The following is a 24066-nucleotide window of genomic DNA, read 5'->3' as shown; positions in this document are numbered from 1 at the left end:
CCTACACATCAAGCGCGAGTTCGACGGTAAGCACTTTGAAAGTGACGACCACGCAAAAAAAAAAAAAAAAAAAAAAAAAAAAAAAAAGTATGGTTGTCTTCACTGGCGAGATATTTCATTGAGAAAGATTTGGATAACTTGTTCACCCACTATGACAGGTGTTTAAACACTGGTGGAAACTATATCGAAAGGTGTGCTGTTTCATGTAAAAATACATTTGGCTTGAACAAAACTATTTTAGTATTTTTTTTTTTCAAAACGATACTTACTTTTAGAACACGCCTTGTATATTTTTAAGTGATATTATTTAAATTTCCTTAATTTTATATTTGTATTGACAGAACAAAATATATATATGTTAGTTTTTTTTTTTTTTTTTTTTTTTTTTTTTTTTTTTTTTTTAAAGAATTGAAGGTTGCGGAACATTTTATCCAGCCAATTGGATAATAAATTCCATAAAATGTCAGTCTCAGTCCTGATAAAGAAAGTGAAAGAATATAATCCCTAACTCTTGAGATTTTCAACTATTGTGCGTGATACGAAATTAACTTGAATTCAATTTTCTCTGTATTTTATGGTCTAATGTTGAACCTAAGAGGACTACTTGTAGTCTGCAGACCACAGTTGAGAAACGCTGATATAAATTATAGCTCTTCAGTTCGTCGTTCCACACTGATAGATAATATTAAGGGTTCATTTTTTATAAATACACTATTATACGCCGATGAAAATAAGAAATAAATTGACATTTGGAGGACATGTTGTCCTGTTGCCATGCCGTGTATCCCGCTGAAGTTTCCTCCCGTTCGCTCCACTTCGGTTAACCCTTTTAAATCCCGGAGTTTTCAAAGGCGATTGTACAGTTTCAATTAAATAGCTGCTGCTTGAGAACTATTTATCCATTCTTCGTTTATACGTCATTTTCTTCAGAATAAAACCAGCTTTCAGAGGGTATGATACTCCGGCCCCCTGACACACATGGAAAGGATAATTGGAGGAAATCCGGAAAAAATCTTCCAAAAATCCCTTTTTACAAGTTCCAGGTCCCCCTATAACGGCTTCCGGTGAATTTTCGTGCCGCTAATGTTTTGTCAAAAATTAATCACTCTATTCTAAATGTTTATGCCAAGCATCATTGCTGTAGTATTTGTAGTTACGAAGAAAGAAAAAAAATTAGTTCCCAATCCTTTTGGAATGTGGGAAATTTCATAGGACGTAAAACATACAACTCGTTAAAGAAATAAAAAATAATAATAATAATAAAAAAAACTTAGACAGCATGGGACCCGGAATATCGTGTTATCTGAAAGCACGTTTTATTCTGAAGAAAATTACATATGAACGAAGAATTTTGAGTAAATAGTACAAAAGCCGCACCTACAATTTCCTTTAAAAAAAAAAAAAAAAAAAAAAAAAAACATGGCTTTTATTATAAACGTAACTTCATCGCCTGGACGACACTGCCACAAGCTGAATTACAACTCATGTTTTTCCTCCGTTATCGCTCTACACAGTAGAGTAGAAAATAGTTTTAGTGATGTGCACAGCTATTGTGGACTATGAAGCGATGATAATACGTCATGACGTCACAGTAACGTCAAAGGAGTAAAAAGGGTTAAGGGTTAACTGATCATATGTTACGAGGCGGCAATATTGTAATGTAGTTGTTCCTTCATACAGAACCTCTCCATTTGTGATCACAATCACGACGTTCATGATTGGCTTCTCTTCCAGTGAGTTCAATAAGCTCGTGACGTAGTTTCTCTTCTCAACACAAATTTCCACGTGTTTTTGAACTGTCAATTCGTTTCAGGTTTTGATCAGAGTATAGTTTTCAGTTCAATATAAATTAGTGTTTTGCGGTTTGACCTCTCTTATGGCTAGTGAAGTTGTTTCTGCCTTTGATTTCTGGCGTGAATACATGTTTATTCTATTTGTTGAAGTTTAGCGTCTTCTTTCTGCCTTAAGGCTATATGAAACTTGGACTTACAGTTTAAGGTGTAATTGAACCACCGTAACGGGCTCAATATACTCCCCCATCATAAATTGAACCCGGGACCACGTGTACCAAAGGCGCACGTGCTAGATACAAAATCAATGAAGGAACCTAAGTGAGTGCGTGTTATCATCTTATCTTACGTTAAATTCATGCTTATCTTAACATTCTTAGCATCTTATGTTAAATTCATACTTTACAAATTGAAATCAGCTCAGTAGATTTTTTTTTTTTTTCGTGGCAGCAATCTCATCTTTTATAGAGGAACAGTCAACTCAGATATGGTACGGAGCTCCTTCGTGGCTAAGCGGTTAGCGTACGCGCCTTTGGTTTGGGAGACCCGTGTTCGATTCCCGGCTGGAGCTCATGTGGTTCGGATTCCACGTTGATCAGTAGGTCCCGTCTAATATAGCCTCGCTGCTGAAAAGGACGTTAAACTCAAAATCAACTCAACTCAACTCAACTCAGATGTGGTACGAATAGTCCTTGCTTCGATTTCAACTCGTTCAAGCTTATGGCTAACAATATCATGTCTATAAGTTCTTGTTTGTGTTCCGTTCTACTATATGTATTTATCATCTGTCTTTCAGTGCCGTTACATTCCAAAATATTTCAGTAAATTTCTTCCTGTTTAATATATTTCTCCTACCAACCTTTGTATTCACTTATAAGTGAAATGTTTCTTCAGGGTATATGTGGAAATGGAAATTCAATGTAGAAACTTTTGACCGTGATACTAACCCAAATACGAAATGGGACAAAATCATTTTCTAAAACGTAGTAAAGTGCTCTGCAAAGATTGATTTTACCAACAGAGCAAACAAATATTTTAGTCACACACAGAGAGTGAAAAAGTGAATTACTGGACCGGTACTTGAACCCGGGATCTCCGGCATACCCTGCTGATGCGTTAACCACTAAGCCAACTGGTTTGTTTCCCAGAACAGAAACACACCCTCTTATTCCTTCTCGCTCTCTCTCTCTCACTGCAGTGCTTGTACAATCCAGTGTCCATATATTGAGAACATCTGTTGACGATTGTGATTTCGTATATATTAATGGAAGGAGGAAAACAACCGATTTAAACTTATTTTTACACACTTGATCCTTTGTTGGTATGAATTCAATAACGCACAAAGAGTGAAAAAGTGAATTACTGGACCGGGACTCGAGTCCGGAATGTCCGGCTTACCGTGCCGGTGCAACTCAGTGGTCTGAGTGGAGAGCACTTACTTCAAGACTGAGAGTGTGTGTGAGGCTCTTCTGGGAAGCGTAGTGGTTAACGCGTGGGCACACTATGCCGGAGATCCTGGATTCAAGTCCTCGCCCAGTCAGTTACTTTTTTCACTCTTTGTATGTTACTGAATTCACACCAACAGAGCATCAGGTGCAGGGATGAATTCAGGGGGTAGTCCGGGGGGAATCTTCCCCTCGAAGAAAATTCATTCCCCCCGGAGAAACTAAAAAAAAAATTCAGTCACAAAATGTAGAAATTACTTCACCCAATTATTTGCTTTTCTTTCCGTGCACGTGCAGACGAAATCCGATCTCTCAATATACATATAAACGACGCAGACCCATTCTATATGAATATTAAACATGTAACATCTAAGATAGAATACCAAATAGTCAATAAAACTTGTATTTCTTAACGGTATGACCGAGTTTGGCAGACCATGAAATTGTTAACTGTTGAAGAAAGGTTTGTATATTAGTAGGTACTATACTCTCGCCCTATATTATATATTAATAGGTAGCACTAGCACAGATTAAGATAGGAAAGGAAAGATAGGGAAGACCTTTCGATCATTCCATATGATCTCTGATGTCAGCAGACTTCAGTTCTTGAAAATGTACAGTTCTTGCGTTATTTGAAATAGAGTGCCTAAATCTCATTTCTCGCATCGGAAGTAACAGACGTAAATGTGTTTTACGATTGTTAAAGAAAAAACTCCTTTCTTTAATTAAAAATAAGTCAGTTAAAGGGTAAGATTCAGAGGGCGTCATTTAGAGGGATCAGGGAGGAACAGTTATCCCTCCTGGGTTAGAGATTTATATAGAATTTATCAATATAATAGTAGTATATAAGTGAAAGATTGCTATTGAAGGTGATGAAGATCCTGCTCAGTGCCTGGCCATGGGGGAGGGGCAAGCGGGGCGACGGCCCTGGGCGCCGAAGTAAGGGGCGCAAAATTCGGGAGGGAAAAATAAAAGGAAAGAATAAAAGAGGAGTGAAACATGTGCACATGTGGGCATGTGTACATATATAAAATGAAAGGAAAGAAGTAATAAAAAGTGCTCAAAATCCAGGAAAAGCAGGGTTTCCTTTTTAAAATTTTCTCACCTTTCGCAGCTGGTCTGTCGACCTCAGTCATATATACGGGGTTGCCGTCGTATACTCTCACGCCAAACGCTGATTTTCCACGACACGGCACTAATCCTACTAAAGATTTCGTAAACTAAACTATTACAGTGCAGAAACCAAGGCTAATATGCTTGATTTAGAATCAGAAGTGTGAGAAAGAATGATAACTTTTTGTTAAGATATTCCTATGTATGTTTGTTTTAAGACAAAAAATATTTGAGTTAATTTAAATCTTTTTTTAAAAAAACTTCTACATTAGTAACAAACAGTAACTACTGAATATAGGAAATAATAAAAATAGCTACTCTAAATAGCAGTTAAAGTTTAGTCTAAAATATTTTTGCCAGTCTTTATTTAATGTTTTAGATAAAATTAAACGATTTTTTTTTTTTTTTTTTTTTAAATTATAATCTGACATTGGATATTTATCAGCAATTAGTCTCAATATTAAGTAAGATGTGCATGTGAATGGAATTGTTAAATATGCTGCTTTCTTGCAAAAATATAGAAAAACAACCCTTTCCCCGAGGAGTTGACATTTCCCCCCGGGTGAAAATGTCTGAATTCAACACTGATCAGGTGTGTAAAAATAAGTTTAAATCGGTTGTTTTCTCCTTCCATTATACAAACATTTTAGTAATTTGTGTGTCGCACCCATCCTCCCAACCAGCAACACTTAGTGGCGTCTCTTAAGATAAGGCTAATAAAATACAAGTAAATAAATGACAGAAAATTAACCCAAAAGATTTATTATGTACATTTGTAATGTGTTGTTTGACTTCCAAACTATGCTGTGTATAAGTATTAAAAGTCTTATAGTAAAACGACTATGTCCATTTGTCTATCGACAGACATCAGAGCATAAACAGAAAGGGATAGCGAGAAGCGGTTTCTAGAATCGATTCAGTATCCCATGAATAGATTCCATCTCCTTCCTTAACCTTTTGTTCAAACCGGAAGTGGTAGAAATCAACGATTTCCGGTCTCAATGATCATTATAAATGTAAAACGATATATCTCTAGATAGCGAGTTTTATTATTATTATTATTATTATTATTATTATTATTATTATTATTATTATTATTATTATTATTATTATTATTATTATTATTATTCGATTCCACGCCCCAAGAATAAACTCCATGTTCACCCTTATATCTCTGCTAAAACCGGAAGTGGTAGAGATCCACTACAACTTCCCGTTTTCAGTAACTCTCGTAGTTAAAATGGTAGGAGGTAGATAAAGAGAATAAATATCTGTTGAGAATGAGGCTACAAGGCTACGGACACGTAATGTTACGAAATAATGGCACATGCGTGTATATTGAATATGTGTTGCTAGGTTAGATTCTGTGCAAACGAATCATATTCAATTGCAATCGAATCAAGATCAATTAGTACTCAATGAATCTCTTACGTTCTTTCATGTAGTGGAATCTCTTTCTCTCATTGTGTTGGTATGATTATATGAGGATTATTTGGATCACAATTAGTAACAGAAACTCTTGTGGAATTGCAAGTATTGGATAATAAATATCTTTTGAAGTAAATAGTTTCTTTGGGCCTTATGCAGTGTTGTTTTGATGTATGATTAGCGCCATACTAAAGGTCTGAGTACTGCAAGAACCATATGTTAGTCAAACTCTAGTATGGCACTAATCATGCGTCAGGATGACTCTGCATAAGGCCCTTTATGTTTGGTTTTGTATAGATGCTTAAGCCTAACGGAACGTACTTTTATAAATGTAGTGGTACTCAGTTTTGAATGTAAGTTAAGAATAATAGTGGCACAGTTACAGTTTACACGTTCCACTATTAACATCTAACAATATCACTTTCACCTCTATCTCTCTGTTCAAACCTGAGTGGGGAAAATTACTATTCTCTGTTTCAACCCTGATAGTCACAGTGAGAAAATGGCAACAGATAGTAAGAAGCCATCGTATTATTATTTGGATTAAACGTCTGAAGAACATCTTCCATATTTTACCTTATCCCTCTATGGATGAATCAAGAGATTTCGTCATTTCCACTCGCAACCTAAGTGCAAGGATATAAAACTCACATCTTCCGTTCCAAACAATATGTTTTCTAGGTAAAGAAAACATAGGCTGGTCTATGTTTCATTTTATTGTCATACTAGCAGAATACTTGTTCTACGCACGGGGAGAATACGTTTCATTTTGGATACAAAGGGGTGAATTGGGATCTAAAAGGCATCAGAAGTGTCACTCTTTACCTCAGTGACCCCGAAAACTATGGATTTTAGAGTATTATATATAATTTTCGATCAATTTTAAATATCTCCCCCTCCCCTAAGTTGCACCGTCCAAGTGAAATGACAAAAAACATCCCAGGCCCGAACCTCATCGATGTTGAAAATTGATCGAGATCGGTTGAGTGGTTTCAAGTGTTACTAAATCACAAACATAGCCACTTTCAATTTTGTAAGTTTCCCTCCCTCACTTATCTTTGATCTATTTGCTTTTTAAAGTTCTCTCCTTCAAAAGCTTAAACAAAAATTGCAATTCTCTCTCATTAATATATCTGTGAGTCAATGCAAAACATAATCATTGTAAATTCCATATACAGCTCACTACTTTGGAACCCAGCAGAAACAAATGAACAACAAATACAAATACGTCATGCCTAACCTGTCCTTTCCAGCCAGAAGTTACTAATGTAGTACTTCCTGTTTTTGGTGTTGAATTTACATAGTTTGGAAGTCTACCATAATTATATAATGTGACACAAAACTCATTTGTCTAATTTTCAGGTTGAATACTTGCCGAGATATTTACTCTGCACTGAGGCATGCAGTAGACGTTGGAGATAAGTTTCCGACCACTGAAGTAGATGAGCATGTTTCTAGGTTGTTTCTGTTTGACTTTGAGCAATGTGGGATCCACTTGGAAGAGAAAGAGCGAGAGAAGGTTGTAGTACTCAATGATACTATTCTACAGCTTGGGCAGAGGTTTATGTCTGGTGCCTTGAACTCCAGAGCTGTTCCTAAGAAACTTCTACCAGAGAATATTCGACACTTGTAAGTCCTTTTTATTCATCTGTCTTGTATTTAATTTTATATTTTGTATTTACAGTGATTTTATTAGGTTACTTTTTTGTTTCTTTGTTTGTTTGTTTTAGTCAAATCTTCCAAGTTAAATTTCACATTTTTTTCCATAGAGCTCTGAAATTTTGAACGAACACTTACTAATATACAATATAGGATACATATCACATAAATAAATGGTGAACTTAGTTCTATATCCTGTAATAGAACTGGTGAAATCCCCTTTCTGGGCTTGCAGTGGACTTAACGGTTCCTTCTTCTCCTGGCTTGTGGGAAACTTTACCTCTCTTTCTGCTTACAATGGAGCAGTGAGAGAGTCCTAATCACAACCCAGCCTGCTTACAGTGGAGCCTTGTCGGAAACCTAACCGCTCTCTGCTTGCTGTGGAGCAGCAAGTGTCCTACACCATCTCACGTAGTTCGCTACTGAAATATCTTTCCCAAAATCATCTAGTCAAAAGAACGTTATACCTACCTTATATTAGAATATTTACATTAATGTACTGTACGTGTAAAATACTGTTTATAGTAAATTTTATAATAATAATAAAAAAAAAAAAAAAAAACAATTCCAAACTATAAGTTGCTCTACCAAAGCTCTACCTACCCCTATACAGGAAGAACGTTACAATACTTTTTGGTTATTGACTAATTTCGGTTTACTCTGGATCCTTCATCTGCACTATTCCTCTTTTTTGCATTAGCTTCTTTGTATAATAATCTTCGAGACCTTTTTTCCTGGATAATTTAAAAGAAACAGAATGATCCGAAAAGTAAATGAGTTGGTTATCGCTTGTAACTTCTCGCACTTATTCACTTATGAAAACTTATGGCGTGAAAACTTTAATTAAATTAAATTAAATCTTTAAGTTTTACGTCCCACGATTATACCTCCCACGGTTAGGCTAAAGGAGACGGTGATAAGGAATGAATGAAATGGTGGAATGAAGAATTGTGAAAGGAAACGGGAGAGCCTCGAGAAAATACACGCACACAATGTTTGTCCACCACAAAGCTCGCTTGGCGTGACCTAGGATTGAACCAAGAATCCTATGCACCAGAGGTGAAAGCTCTACCACTGCGCCAGCGCGATCCCAAAATTTTAATTAAGAATGTCACTGTTGATTGTGAGGAAGTACTCCTATAGCAGGGGGATAAATATTGCCGTCACTTTTAACAACTTCCTGTGAATTGTACTTAATTGACAGGAAAAACATTGTAATTTTCCTCCACTAGCTTGCTGCCCAAAACACGTAGAAACAGTTCTTTTCATTGTATATTTTAACTTTATAGTAGAAATAACTATTTAAAGTAAAATATTGTAAATGTCACATACAGTACGTAACATGTATTTTCTGTCCAACTATGGTAACTGGAACGTATGTTTTTAATAGTTCTCGACTGTCCTTTTCTTATTATCTTCAGTTTTATTCTTTCCTTCTCTTTCTTTTAAATTCTTTCGTACTTTTTGCCTCTTCCACGCAGCTAATTTTTTAAAATATTCTTCATACCTACATTTTGAAAACTTCTAATGTTGTTACGTAATATTGATGTTTCTGCCCCATACAGTATAATACCTAGTTCAAGTCAAGCATTTGATGAATCATTCTTTCTCTTGTATAAGGGTTCACAAAATGCTTCCTTGCCGATAAAATGGAAATGAAATAACTCAACGGTTTCAAGGTTATTATTTTAAATTTAGATGCGTTACTATGTATTCTTTAATGTTTTACAAAAAAGATACAAATTTCAATTCTTACCTGCTGGAAAGATGTTTATTACATTATGTTTATTTGCTTTATTATTATTATTATTATTATTATTATTATTATTATTATTATTATTACTACTAGTAAAATTGTTTTTAATCCGTAATTTTACTGTTCCAGTTTGTTACAGAAAAGTATGAGTATTTTGTTTAAAGAAGATATAAAGTGTGAGCAAAAAGTTAAAGCAAGAATAGGATTGTGAAAGAAATCTATAAGAAAAAGTTTTTTTTTTTTTCATTTTGTTTTGAGTTTAACGGCCCACAATTAGACACCGAAGCTAAGGGAGATGTGAGGATATCGAAATGGTGGAATGAAAAAAATTGAGAGGAAACGGGAGAACCCCGAAAAACATACGTACACAGTGTTTGTTCACCACAGTTCATTTAACAGGAGCTGGGATCGAACCAAGACCGCACGCACCAAAGATGAACGTTCTGCCACTAAGCTACCACGGCCCAGGAAGTATTTTGTAAAATTTTATACAAAGAATTAAGATAATGATTCATTAAATGTTTCACTTGAACTATTCTCGGCAGATTTGCCGGAAATTTCAGCATGTAGCTGTATTCAGAATAACCAGTTGAGTTTTCATAAGTTACATCGTCAAGGTCTCTTCTGTATTACAGAAAATTAAAAACGTACACTGTTTAATTCAGCAACTTACAATGAAGGAAGAAACTAAAATACATTAATCAGCAAACATGTAATAACTGGTTATTAAGTCATTTTCGTAGTCCACTATTTGCAAATTATAAGTGGTCAGTGTTGCCAATTTGTAGTAATTGAAATTAGTGCTATTGAATAGTAAAACATCAACTAGAATTCTTCTTAATTTTGATATCCAATTATGAAGGATTACAAATTAATAGTAGGATGTTTTGTGTCCGTATATAAATTATAATGAAAGTCGTTATGAGAAAGTTTTTAACTGTATTTGTAATATATTTAATGTAGATTTTAACTATCACGTATACAGTTTTTCCACAGAGGGTGACCAGATAGTTGTATCTGGATTGTATGCTGATTCACCAAATGAATTTGCAAGAGAAGCTGCCTATAAGATATTTCTTCATCCAGATCCTCACCAGGAATACTTACTAACAGAGCTGCTCAACTCCAGATACGAGTTGGCACAATTGTGTGGATTTCCAACATATAGTCACAGGTAAATTGTTTAAATTTCATACCTATAACGATGCAGTAATAAGTTTCAATTCATGTTCGAACATAACATGTATAATAGAACAGTGATTCTTAACCTTATTTTGTTAAATTTTTAAAGAGATAAGTAAAACTGTTACGTTGTTGATTGCGTCTGTGAGAGGTTTCCCGTACAGTTTCCGCTACGTACTCTCTGGCCTTGTTCATAGTACACTATCCTTTGTGACGAGTCTGCTGTACTGTAATACATGAGTTAGTTGTTAAAATAAGAAGTTTAAGTTTCTTGCTAATAACTTTTTTTTTTTTTTTTTTTTGTTTGTTTTTTTGTAAGCCAATAAATTTTCAGTGAAATAAAGAAGATAGGCCCCTATTGTTGGGAATTATATTACGTGCTTATGTAAAATAAATATTATTTTTACTGTCAAGGCAAATTGTTTGATAATGTGATGATTGACTAAGAAGAATTTTGCTATTTTATTAGTGTCACCATATGAGATGGAGACCTTATTTATTCTTATTATTCTGATTTAAAGTCTGGTTAAAAGCAAACCTGTACGAATTGAAGTCCCTCGAACACAAGAATGAAATAAGGTACAAAGATGATCGACGGCCAAAATTAAAAGCTTTCATATTCATTTCTCAAGGTAGACAAAGAAAAATATTACATTTCACCATTGCAATCCTCTTCGTGACGGATCGCATCATAGTTAGCATAGATAGTGACACTGTGGCGACGTACTTATTTCTCTTTAAGCGAATCTGTTGGACGTTTATGTGTGCACTGCTTTCTTGGAGTCTTCGCTTCACTATAGCCTAGTATTGTTCGATAGGCCGAAATTCATGGCAATTAGGTGGATTGATTTCCTTGGGTAAAAACTCGACCTGATTTGAGGCATACCATTCTGGCACCGGTTTAGAATATTGACAGCTGGCAGATATGGCCAAAACATAACATTAGACTTGTGCTAGTATATGAACGTCAAAATCCGCTTGTTCAGATATTCCTCCATGTAGATCTGCGATGTCAAGGTGGGCGATGTGATAATTTTTTTTTTTTTTTTTTTTTTTCTGCAGATCCCTTGTCAAATCATGAAATTATTTGCAAATTTGTCAGCAAAATCTAACTTTTACTTAGAGGGGTCAACACTGCGGCGTGTTGCAAGGTAAAATTGTCCAGGAAGCTGTTTGTAGTCCATTTTCTTAAAGTTTCGTCATTCGTCTGAATGTACCCTCCAAATTTAATCAACACGTATTCGTGTAGCAGTCTTGCTCGCTTTTGTTTACCACATTTTCCTTCGTGGCACGTTTTGGATGTTTGCTGGTACCATAAGACTTGTAGCCGTCTCTTAAAAGAATATTTTGCAAGGTTTGGTAGTTGGTATCGTATTTGTTCACAATATGATAACACCAATGTTTAACTTAACACCTTCATCAACAGCTTTCTGTCCCTGGTTCCGGTTTTTTGAAAGATCTCCTGTGCTTTCTTCACGCTTAGGGCCTCCGTATAACGCTTGATTATATTGCATACTAAGGTTTTTAGTAACCTTAAACTTTGATTTAGAACCAGATCACGACGGTTTTTCCTGGTATTTGTGCAAGGTCACTTTTCGTTTCTTAAGGTCCGTGTGGTCTATCACTTCACAAAGCGGTGATCTATCGTGAAGAACATTTGATTGTAAACACACAGCACTGTAAACACACTGCTCACAAATTTCCGGCTCCATCCACTAAAGACGCTATGGTACATTACAAAGCGCGTACAGGTTTGCATTTAGTCAGGTTTTAATTAATATTTTTAATTGTTTATTTAAGTCAGACGGACAAATATCTTTATGTGTAGAAAATTAACGAATTTGGTGAGAGGTTTATAACTGGTGGTATCCATAATTGGCTTTTGTTTTGAAATGGAGGCTGAATTGTATGCAGAATTCGTTAATCTGTTTGTGAAATAAACCGTGTTAGCAGATTACCATACATTTTGCAATTCCGGATCACAGTTTATCAAAAATACAAAATATAAAATACCCGGAAAACTTTGGTACAGAGCAGTTAGAGCAATTAAATGAAATGAAATATTTCTTTTTAATGTTCCACGATTATGCCCTTTAGGCTAAGGGAGACGATGATTAAAGCATGTGAATGATAATGGAAGAATTGGTAGAATGAGAATGTGGAAGGAAACAGGAACCCCACGAAGCAGAGGTAAGCGCCTTATCACTGAGCCACCGTGCCCCTCTGAGAGAGAGAAGTTTCTATACAATGAAGACAAGTGGTTGCACAAAAGAATATATGTTTTAAGTACCTTTGTTTACCTTATTCCCATCATGATAGATCAATTCAACATCATAGGAGGAAGTTATGCTAGATTAGCTCTAAACTCGGATTCTTATAGCAATAAAACCTGAAGGAAAGATCGAAGTCTGGAAACTATAGACATTTTCTTGTCTTAGATTTGACTTACGTTATTATTGTCCCTTTTCTTCAACATAGAGCAGAGATTAGCAGTAGTTAGAAGTTTGTTCTTGTTAATAGGGGTTGCTAGATAGAAGATGTTGCAGATTTATTGAATTACTAAATATCAACAAGAATATCAACCGAATGTACTGAAAAATAGAACAGAAAATGCATTAATACAATTTGTTGTGTTCTAAAACACGATTTCTCAACCTTCTCCACTGATGTATCACCATATTTAATATAGAGATGATATAGTAGACAAAGTTAATTTGAAAACCATGATTCCTTTGTCCAACAGTCTATATTACACACCGATTGGCTTGTTTTGTAACTAAGTAACTAAATTTTGTTTTTTAAATATATATATATATATATATATATTGAACAATCAACTGTTCCTTGAAAATATTTACGCAGCTTTAGAGAAGCCATGCGTACCACCAAACAGTGGCTCGCATATAGCTCGTTACATGTTAGAACAAGGGATGAGGAAAACTAATTTCTATAGAAACCAGTTTCTAAAATTTTTTTTAAAAAAATGTTTTCTCGAACCGGTTTTAAAACCTAAATCGTTTTTGATAGAGAACCAAACAGTTTTGAAAAAGCGTTTTTTGAAACTCTCTTAAAAACCAAAAAACCGGTTTTTGTGTCAACCACGGGTTAGAAATTTCAAGCAGCAAAAATTAACACTGGACATAGTAACTTTTTCTTCCTTTTCGCACTGCTTTCATTTTGCCATACGCCCACTTAGTGGCATTGAGAGCCATACGAACTCTAGTATCAGAAGTCCGTGGTTCGGCCAGTGACTTTGTGTAGCCTTTCTCGGGTTCTTTAATTTCCTTCCATAGTCTCATTACACCTATTTGACAATCCATCTTCGGTAGCTTACAGGACATAACCGTCGGATCTAGAAATTTCACTTCATTTTTCCCTATCATTAGCTTACATTTTCCTATTAATCGAAATCTCACACATTTTATTGGTTCTGTTGTATTTATGTAGTTTTATAAGGCGAATGTCATGCGTTTCTTACAGAGCTTTAAAAGCAAGTGTAGCAGAAAAGCCGGAGATGGTTTGGGAATTCCTCAACATTCTGTCTCATGAACTCAAACCCAGAGCTGCTTTAGACTTCGACATTATGCAGGCCATGAAAAGAGAATCTGGATCACCAAATAAGGTCAGTGATGTAATGCATATTGTTCCTTAAAAATTGACGCATTGGTGGTGCACCAACAATGTATACGCAATTAGATGGAAGTTTCAGTTTATCATTTGGATGTGTATAATTTTTAACCCCTTCTTTTAGGATAAAGAGCCAGAAAAATCATTTATTTAAATCTATGAATATAAATTTTTCAAAATAAAAATCGGTGAAATTTTGTTAAATTCAGTTTTCAAAGTGTGATTGAATTTTGGATATCTTTTATTTATAAGTTTAATTATAGTATTCATGCTCTATAGGAGATCCAGCTGAACCCGAATTCTCATTTTTGTGTTGTTTATGTATAAACATGGTTTTAATGTATATGATTTTTAATGTGTTCTGAAGGGTAATCTTAACAAGAAATTAATATTAAACATGTATTTGAATGGGTGAAAACCATAACATTTTTTAAGTTCATAAATCTTATTTCTGAGAAAAATGACTGTAAAGTTTGTTGATCCCATAAGTTACTTTAAGAAAAGTACGATTATAGACAACTATATCTGACGAATAACATTAATCTGCTTAGATCCTTTTATCACATTAACTTGCTTGTATGAAGCTGATTACAACACTTTGCCTGGCTACTGGATTCTTTAATAATATAGAGCAGCGTTTCCCAACCTTTTTCAACTTGCGGCACACTACGGATGTTAGAATAAGATTTTAAAATTGGAAAGTTATGAAATAACCTGTAACAATAAAGAAGCAATAATGGTCATAACAGTGATAATAAATACTTTTTTTAGAACATTAAAAATGTACAGACAAGTAACACAGTGTGAAACTTACAATTTATTAAAATGGTTAATATACGTCACAATTTTTAAATATTAATAAAATTCTTTTTTTGAAATACAATCTGTCTAGTAGTAATGTATGTATATACAATAATATATTACAATTACAGCTTTTTTTTTTTTCATTGTAGAGGTTCATTGTAATGTGAAATACAAATACACATTTTTCCTGTCTTGTAATTTGGTTGTTATATAATTAATAATTTTGTTTTCATTTCCTCGCGGCACATCAGCGGCCAAATTGCGGTACACCGGTTGGGAAACGCTGATATAGAGAATCGTGTTAGAATACTACTCTGTGATCAATGGATAATGGACCATGAAACTGATCGCAGTACTTTGCCGGGTTACTAGATGCTTTAACAATATAGAGAATTGTTTTAAAATACTACCCTGTGACCAATGGGAATTGAGTCATAAAACTGATTACGTCACTTTGCCCGGGTACTGGATGCCTTAGCATCGTAGATAATCGTCTTAGAATACAATCCTGTGACTATTGGGAAATGGGCCATAAAACTGATTGCAATACTTTGCCCAGCTATTAGATGCTTTAACAATATAAAGAATCGTGTTAAAATACTAAATGTGACAATGGGAAATGGACTATAGAACTGATTACGAAATTTGTTCGGGTAATAGATAGAGAATCGTGTTAGAATACTACCCTGTGGCCAATGGGAAATAAGCCATAAAACTGATTACGATGCCTTGTCCGGCTACTGATTGCTTTAACAATATAGAGGATCGTGTTATTGTATGACCCTCTGACCAATGGGAAATGAGCCATAAAACGGATTACGACACTGCCCGGCTATTAGATGCTTTAACAATATAGAGAATCGTGCTAGAATATTATCCTGTGACCAAAGAGAAATGAGCCAAAAAATTGATTACGATACTTTGCCCGGGTACTAGATACTTTAACCATATACAGAATAGTGTTAGAATACTATCCTGTAACAAATGTGAAATGGGTCATAAAACTCATTGCAACACTTTGTCCTGGTACTAGATGCTTTAACAATATAAAGAATCGTTTTAGAATACTACTTTCTGATCAATGGGCCATAAAACTGATTACGATACGTTAACGATATAGAGAGTCGTGCTAAAATACTACTCTGTAACCAATGGGAAATGGGTCATAGAACACGAGTTTGGGTTATCAAGGAGATATGGCATTATATTGTTCCAGTATTGTGACGTCTTTTTCTTTTTAGTTTCCAATGGGAAGAGTCATTGATTCAGATCCCATGATCAATTATAGGTACTCGTCTTGTATGGACTAAAATAGCTACATTCAACTCTTAACAAAATTGTTTAGAGGATAAAAATCTTACTTTCCATCGTGGAAATAAAAATCAAAAGAAACAGTAATCAGTATACATCCTATTGCTTCCGTAAATAAAATTACTTCTTATAATAAAACTGATATATATTACTTCTTGTAATAAAACTGACACATAAAATATTTTTGTGTCGCGTTTTTTATATAGAAAAAAGAAAAAAAATTTCATATTCATGAAGATGAAGTAATTTCTCAGGACTTTTTCCTTATTACGTGACATCAAGCGAAAAATATTTTGTACCTAATAAAATAAAAAAAAAAAATCACCAAGGAGGGATATAGTTTTGTGTGATTAAGCGAAAAATGTTTAAAAAAAAAAAAAAAAACTTTAACAGTTCAGAAATAGGAATTACTTGTTTAAATCCTGATGGATCGATTATTTATTCTTAGTTTGTACTTTCTTCCAGCATCTGGCAGCGTGGGATACGCCGTATTTTATGCATAAAATGAAGAGTGAATGGTTACAAGTAAGAAGCTCCGAGTATTCACCGTACTTTTCCCTGGGCACATGTATGGAAGGTCTAAACAACTTGTTACAGCATTTATATAAGATCACACTCGTGAACGATGAGTTAATACCAGGAGAAGTTTGGGCGTCGGATGTATATAAAGTTGCAGGTAAAATGATTGTTGAAATCCATGTGTATATGGTTACAACTTATTAAAATTTTGAATGTCAGTAAGTAGTACAAACACTATAGCTAAGCCCAATTAAATTTCCATTGTTTCGAAACTGTTGTGAACAATGCTCAAAGTTTCTAGTGCTATAATTTTCGCCAATTGCATTTAAATTACCATTATACAAGACATATAAAGTATATATATATATATATATATATATATATATATATATATATATATATATATATATATAGAGAGAGAGAGAGAGAGAGAGAGAGAGAGAGAGAGAGAGTGACTGTGAGTGTGAGTGAGTGAAACCTCTTTAATAACGGGCACTGATAGTACATAAGTATTTATCCGAAGCGTAAGAGGTGTCCGTTACTTGTCTGTAGGAAGCCGTTGGACAACACGACAAATATAGTTTGCGAATCCACTGTGTTACAATTTGTGTACGCTAGTGAACACCCATTATGCGATTAAGTGACTTCGAACGTAGCCATATAATGGATCTAAAGAGAAGTCTGGTCGTCGCTCCACAGGATGGTCGCACGCATGTGCCGTGACGTGCTAGTGGTATAGAAAATAGGTGTAGGGTTCCTACAGCTGACGTTGCTTCGCGACCTCCCGTGCAATCTGAGCTACGTGGCATCCCATGTGAGCGAACAAATACTAGTTATCAGTTTCTTGAAGTCAGGTCTAACACGATTACTCATGACATCTGCTGATGGCATCTTTGGTAGTTCCAGTGATGTGACGAATGAAGGGTGATGAGTTGTTTCTTCCTTCAACACAGTAATAGGCCGTATGTATGTCTACAAACATACAGGTACGCGGGAAAATCCACACCTTGCATTTGGTGTCGGGAACCACTAAGTTACACATCCCGCTTGCCCCTGATCTTCATTTAGAGGAGTATGTCTAGTGCGTCGTATATTTGTCAGTTCTATTTTCCGCCTTATCTGGACGCTTTGCGAGAACCTGACTTCTGCAACTTAACTCGCGTTCTCACTCCACCAGGGCATAGAGGTCTGCACAGTCCGGACTTTTTAGCCCGGGTCCGACCCGTGAATTTATAATATGAGGCCCGCCCCGAGTCCGAAATATGTTTTAACATTTAGGCCCGAGCTCGTGTCATAATCAAATGAACCCGAAATAAGCCCGAATTACAGAAACTTAATAATTAACGCAAAATTATATTTTTATTTACAGCAGTTAGATGTTTAAGTTTGTAGTTGTGTTTTAAAAGTTCTCCAGAAAGAACATGCAATTAGTGATGTGAGGTGGAAAATTTTCCGCTATATTTTTCCGGAAAATTTTCCGTTCTAAAAAAATGTCAGTAATCAAGTAACAATTCCTCAGCAGTCATAAAATTGGTTGAATTCATGTAAAAAAAAAAAAAAAAAAAAAAAAAATGAAAAAAATGAAAGATCGTTTAAAGAATCTGAAAATTTTCATGGCTCAGACAATTTTCAGTAGTATTTAGGAACAAGTTAAACAATTTCTCATGAATCGAAATATTTTCTGTCTTATATGGAAAAATTGAAGAACTTTTTATGAGTCGGAAAATTTTCATAATTTTGAAGCAAAAAGTAAAACAACTTTTTGTGAATCGGAAAGTTTTATTGCTCTGTAGAAACAAGTGAAAGGAATTTTCATAGCTCGGAAAATTTTCATCACGATGTAGAAACAAATGAAAGAAACTTTTCATAAGCCGGACAATTTTGGATATTATGTATAGTGATGTTAAGTGGAAAATTTTTTCACTATATTTAACTGCACATTCAGCTACAAAATTGAATTTCTGTAGAGGAAAGTTAGTCAGCAACAAATTATAATTTTCCAATTAGCTTTCGGGAACCGGAAAATTTTCTAATATTTCAAGTTGGGAAGTAAACTTTTACACAGTGTTTTTCTCTCTCTCTTCATCTGCGAGCTCCTTCGTTGCTAAGCGGTTAGCGTACGCGCCTTTGGCATGGAAGTCCTGGCTTCGATTTCCAGCGGGAACTCATGTAGTTCGGATTTCACGTTAATCAGTTGGTCCCGTCTTATATAGCCTCGCTGCTGAAAGGGACGTTAAACTCAATTCAACTCCCCCCCCCTCTCTCTCTCTCTCTCTGTGTGTGTGTATATATATATGCAAAGTGCAGAGAACATAAGTTCGTAGAATACAAATATCCCATTCTATTATTTAAAATTTCAATTTATTAAAAGTCATGAATGTTTTCCGATTCATAAAAACATACTCCACTTATTCCTACATCGTTGTTTAGCCGTAATATTTATTGGTAATAAATATTGTCTTAAAAAGTTTCATAAAGTGAAAATCTAACGATTCTTCATTTCAGGAATGTTTCAAAAACTTCAATGCGTTCTTCCCTCAGAATCCACCTTTGATCTTACAATATTTAATTTCATCAGTTTAATACGCATAAGGCAGTTTTCTCATAGCTTTACTACTTTTATAGATTTACATTCTGCAACATTTATAAATAAGTAGATATAATATATATATATATATATATATATATATATATATATATATATATAGAGAGAGAGAGAGAGAGAGAGAGAGAAACACTATTTAAATTTTTACTTCCCAACTTGAAATATTAGAAAATTTTCTGGTTCCCGAAATCTAATTGGAAAATTATAATTTGTTGCTGTCTAATTTTCCTCTAAAGGAATTGCATATCTCAATGTGCAGTTAAATATAATGGAAAATTTTCCACCTAACATCACTATACATAATATCCAAAACTGTCCGGATTATGAAAAGTGTTTTCACTTGTTTCTACATCGTGATGAAAATTTTCCGATTTATGAAAATTCCTTACATTTGTTTCTACAGAGCAATAAAACTTTCCGATTCACAAAAAGTTGTTTTACTTTTTGCTTCAAAATGATGAAAATTTTCCGACTCATAAAAGGTTCTTCAATTTCTCCATACAAGACACAAAATATTTCGATTTATGAAACATTTTTTCACTTGTTCCTACATACTACTGAAAATTGTATGAACCATGAAAATTTTCAGATTCTTTAAACGATCTTTCACTTTTTAACATTTTAAATCAATTTTATGAATACTGAGGAACTGTTACTTGATCACTGATATTTGATAAGAACGGAAAATTTTCCGGAAAAATATAGAAAATTTTCCAGCTCACATCACGGGTAAAGAACGATGTAGGAATGTGGAGTATGTTTTTATGAATCGGAAAATTTTCCGTTTTAATATTTTCCGGAAAATTTTCATTACTGTACAGGACAGACAATTTTTCGATTCATGAAAAATTGTTTCACTTGTTCCTACATAGTACTGAAAATTGTCTGAGCCAAGAAAATTTTCAGATTCTTTAAACGATCTTTCACTTTTTAACATTTCTATACATGATTTCAATCAATTTTATGAATACTGAGGAACTGTTACTTCATCACTGATATTTGTTAAGAACGGAAAATTTTCCGGAAAAATATAGAAGAAAATTTTCCAGCTCACATCACGGCTAAACAACGATGTAGGAATAAGTGGAGTATGTTTTTATTAATCGGAAAATTTTCCGAATAATTTTCTGGAAAATTTTCCGTTTCCAAATTTTCCGGAGAATTTTCATCACTGCATGCAATGTAAAGCGTTATACAATATATTTACAAAGTTAGGCCCGAAAAGTCGCGAGAAATATGGTTGTATATATAAAACTTTACGGCCCGAGCCCGTGCAGACTTCTATGCGTGTCCTCCTTGCTATATACGCTTTATACTCTTATCCTGCTAGGTCTCCGGATCTAAACCGTTTGAATTTTTATGTTTTTGCAAGGTTACGTACTTTAACATGGGCTCTGAACCACAACTGAATTTGAATCAGATGCAGCTGTATAAGATCAACCCTCACAGGTTGTTCCTCACCACATTATTTCACCTCCAGGAGAGATAGATTACAGAACCTTACAACAGGTTCTGGCGGACCTAAGCAGTATTGAGTACATCGAGGACAGCAACTTTGGGCCGGATCCGTGAAATTGTACTTGGTGTTCTTAAATACATTTCCACCAGTATATTTCGAAAGCCATCCGGTATATACAGCTTTTAAGTTACCATAAAATTAATATTTATTATGTTTGTGCTGCAATTCTTTGATTTAAGTATGTTCATGCTATTAATTAATATTTGTATTTGTTCCTAATTGTAGTTATTCATGAAGAGGAAGGACTTCTTGGACATATATATTGTGACTTCTATGAACGTCCTGGGAAACCAAATCAAGACTGTCATTTCACTATTCGGGGTGGAAAAGAACTTCCTGATGGATCATATCAAGTGAGTAGGTACTGCGCTGGCAGTAAGTTATAATAGCTGATTATATGTTCATCATGAGTAAGATAACTGAAGTGTTTCTTTCATTAACGATCTTGCCATTATGTCGGATATTCCAAAAGTATCAAGAAACTATTCTACAGATCAAAATAAAAAGAAAATGCTCTATAATGTTATACCCTTAAGAACCTCCTTTAGACGCTACGACCATGAAAAATGTGACAATGTAGCAACATCGTTGATAAATACTGTGCCATAGCATTGATCTACAAATCCATTAAGTAGTTACATCTCTTTCCAGATGACAGTTAAAGCCGGTCGACCTTGTGATACTAACCCCATCTATTAGCATCAGTGCAAGTTACTTATATGAATAGAAACAAACACAGTCACTCACTAACAAGGGGAGCAAACAAATACATGCGTAAATTGCGGAAGATGTAACTTCTTGGAGTATGATATATTGTCCGTTGTAAAACATAAGAGCTTTGTCTCATACACTACCAAAAAGACAACCCAACCCTTGTTAGGACGGTGGTTGGTGGATATTGCCACATGTCCGGTTTCATTAGGTAGAAGAAAAAACAAGAAAGGAGAAGTGAGAAATAAAGACATAATGTTATTACATTTTGTGATAAAAGAAATCTGGAGAAAAGGGAACGTGTGGCAACTTCTTTTCCTCTTCCTAACCGAAGGTCGCCTATTGTTTTCTTAGATTTATGGCCTATTGACAAGGGACAGAGCCGTGTGGATGGTGTGGATGTTCTGTGCAATTTCAAGAATCAAGATTTTCTTGTTCTGAAACCTAGTATAACTTTACCAATGTTAATAAGTGGCTCGTAGAGCAATGCCAGTGATTCAAAATGTATCTACGATATTCCCATATCGTCGTTTTTTTGGCTGGCTGTAGTGTCTAAAGGAATCGTGAGAGGGTATACCATTATATATATATATATATATATATATATATATATATATATATATATATATATATATATATATATACAGTATGGTGCTAAATTCGTTGTACAAAAGCAGAGGAGTGATTCCTGAGAATAAAACAAACAAAAAAGTTCCAATAAACATAGGGCGAAAACCCCATCGTATACGTGTTCACCGAAATCATGAAAAAATGAATTTTAAAGGTTCATAGCTCCAAAACTATGGGACCTAGTGTAGTCGGGTCAAGACTTCACTTAGAAACTACTATGTGCCTTATCCAAAAATGCGTGTTTCAGAATCCTGAGGTGCTTCCACAACAATTTTTATAGAGGGAGTTTGACTACGAGCCTATGATATAAAGTACTCTCTAACTGCCTCCATAAACATTGTTGTGTGAGTTGGAGAGTACTTTATTTGGACATTTTTGGATAGAGCACATACTAGTTCCTAAGTGAAGTCTTGACCCGACTACACTAGGTTCCATAGTTTTGGAGCTATGGACCTTTAAAATTCATTTTTTCATGTTTTCGGCAGCCTATAACACGTAAACGATGGGGATTTCGCCCTATGTTTATAGGAACATTTTTGTTTGTTTTACTCTCAGGAATCACTCCTCTGCTTTTGTACAACGAATTTAGCGCCATACTGTATATATATATAGCGTGCCACGATTTATCTTGATATTTTCTTGTAACTTTTAAAGTTGTAACGTCAGAGATTCAAAACGCTGAAATTTTGTATCATGCAAATATCGGCAGAGGGATATTGTTTGACATACTCTTCGATACCACCATATTAACAGCGTAGCCGACGCAACATAGTTTTTTTTTTTTTTCTTTTCTTTCTTTCTTCAAATGGCACTACGTTAGGTTATTACAAATTTCAGATTTACATGTCAAACGAAAATTTACAATATGATATTTGTTGTTCGGTATTGCAAACTAAGGACACTACAGTATCACATTCACATTTTTGTTATCTCTACGGCAGGTATAACGCAAGTGAGACGCAAAATTCAATGCACATCTAAAGTACTTTATAGTGCCTAATTCTATGATCATGATGTGGTGGATTTCGAATGAATACTTAGGAATGGACACAGTTACTAAGGATTGAAAATTAGACTTTTTCAAAAGCCTTTATTAAGAAACACTGCTTAGATAAGTTTTTAATCCAAACACCCAGATAATTTTCAGTAGATGTAAAGATCATAATGCAGTTTACGGTAAATATATCTTTGTGTGTTTTGATCAATTCTTATTCGTCAAAGAAAAACACGTTGACAAAATTGTTTGTTAGTATTTAAAATATTAACCTTTTTAAAATATTAACTAGTATTACGATAAGTATTATGTCTCAGTGTAATCAATAAACGTACACAATTTGGTTAGAGATATTGTAATACCTGAATATTTTGTTATACAGCAGTACATTTGAACAAGAAACACCAGTTATTACTCAAAATGACCACCAGTTGCACGCATACAAGCGACGCACCAGTTGTCTTTATGGCCACACACCAGTTACATTGCGCACTATTTTTAAAGGGAAATTGCTGCTGTCTGCATGAGAGAGCGCTTCAAATTGTCAATGTTATTGTGTCGTTTCTTGCAGGCCATCTTCTGTACAGTACACCTCACAATTGGTAGTTTAGAAAACTGAGATCTGGATTACTCATAGTTGGTAGTAGAAGGCCAATCACATGTCGAAATGAGATCTAAGCACAATCCTCTCCAACCACTCTTGAGCGCTCTTACCCTTGCTGTAAGCTCGAGACCTGACCACAAAAGAGAGATATATATTGAGGTCCTTCTCCAGTCCCTCCAAGGCAATCTGCTGGTATAGTTTGGCTGATGTTTCAATCTCTTTTTCACAAAAATGAAGCAGTACAGCTCATAATTGATCCCCTACCACACCATGGCTGAAGCTGAATGATAACTCTTCTGGACCCATTGAGCCTTTTCTGCGGCTTCTTGTGAACTTATGACATAAACCCTATCGTTTTGAGCTTTGAAC

General features: G+C 34.7%; 1 protein-coding gene across 4 annotated transcripts in view; it reads left to right on the top strand.

The window, feature by feature from the left end:
- LOC145684207 (mitochondrial intermediate peptidase) overlaps window positions 1-24066 on the top strand; it is a 43103-nt gene that overhangs the window by 6492 nt on the left and 12545 nt on the right. For all 4 annotated transcript variants that reach the window (XM_081756266.1, XM_081756268.1, XM_081756267.1 and 1 more), the window contains exons 4-8: window positions 7139-7405; window positions 10177-10365; window positions 13854-13995; window positions 16581-16791; window positions 20984-21111. In XM_081756266.1, coding sequence (XP_081612392.1) covers window positions 7139-7405; window positions 10177-10365; window positions 13854-13995; window positions 16581-16791; window positions 20984-21111 — 937 coding nt within the window. The remainder of the gene's footprint in view (window positions 1-7138; window positions 7406-10176; window positions 10366-13853; window positions 13996-16580; window positions 16792-20983; window positions 21112-24066) is intronic.

Source organism: Thermobia domestica, chromosome 4 (assembly GCF_964235325.1).
Source record: "Thermobia domestica chromosome 4, izTheDome1.hap1.1, whole genome shotgun sequence".
NCBI classification, from domain to species: Eukaryota; Metazoa; Arthropoda; class Insecta; order Zygentoma; family Lepismatidae; genus Thermobia; species Thermobia domestica.
Note: the sequence above shows the minus strand (reverse complement) of the source record. Positions and strands in the feature narration are given on the sequence as shown.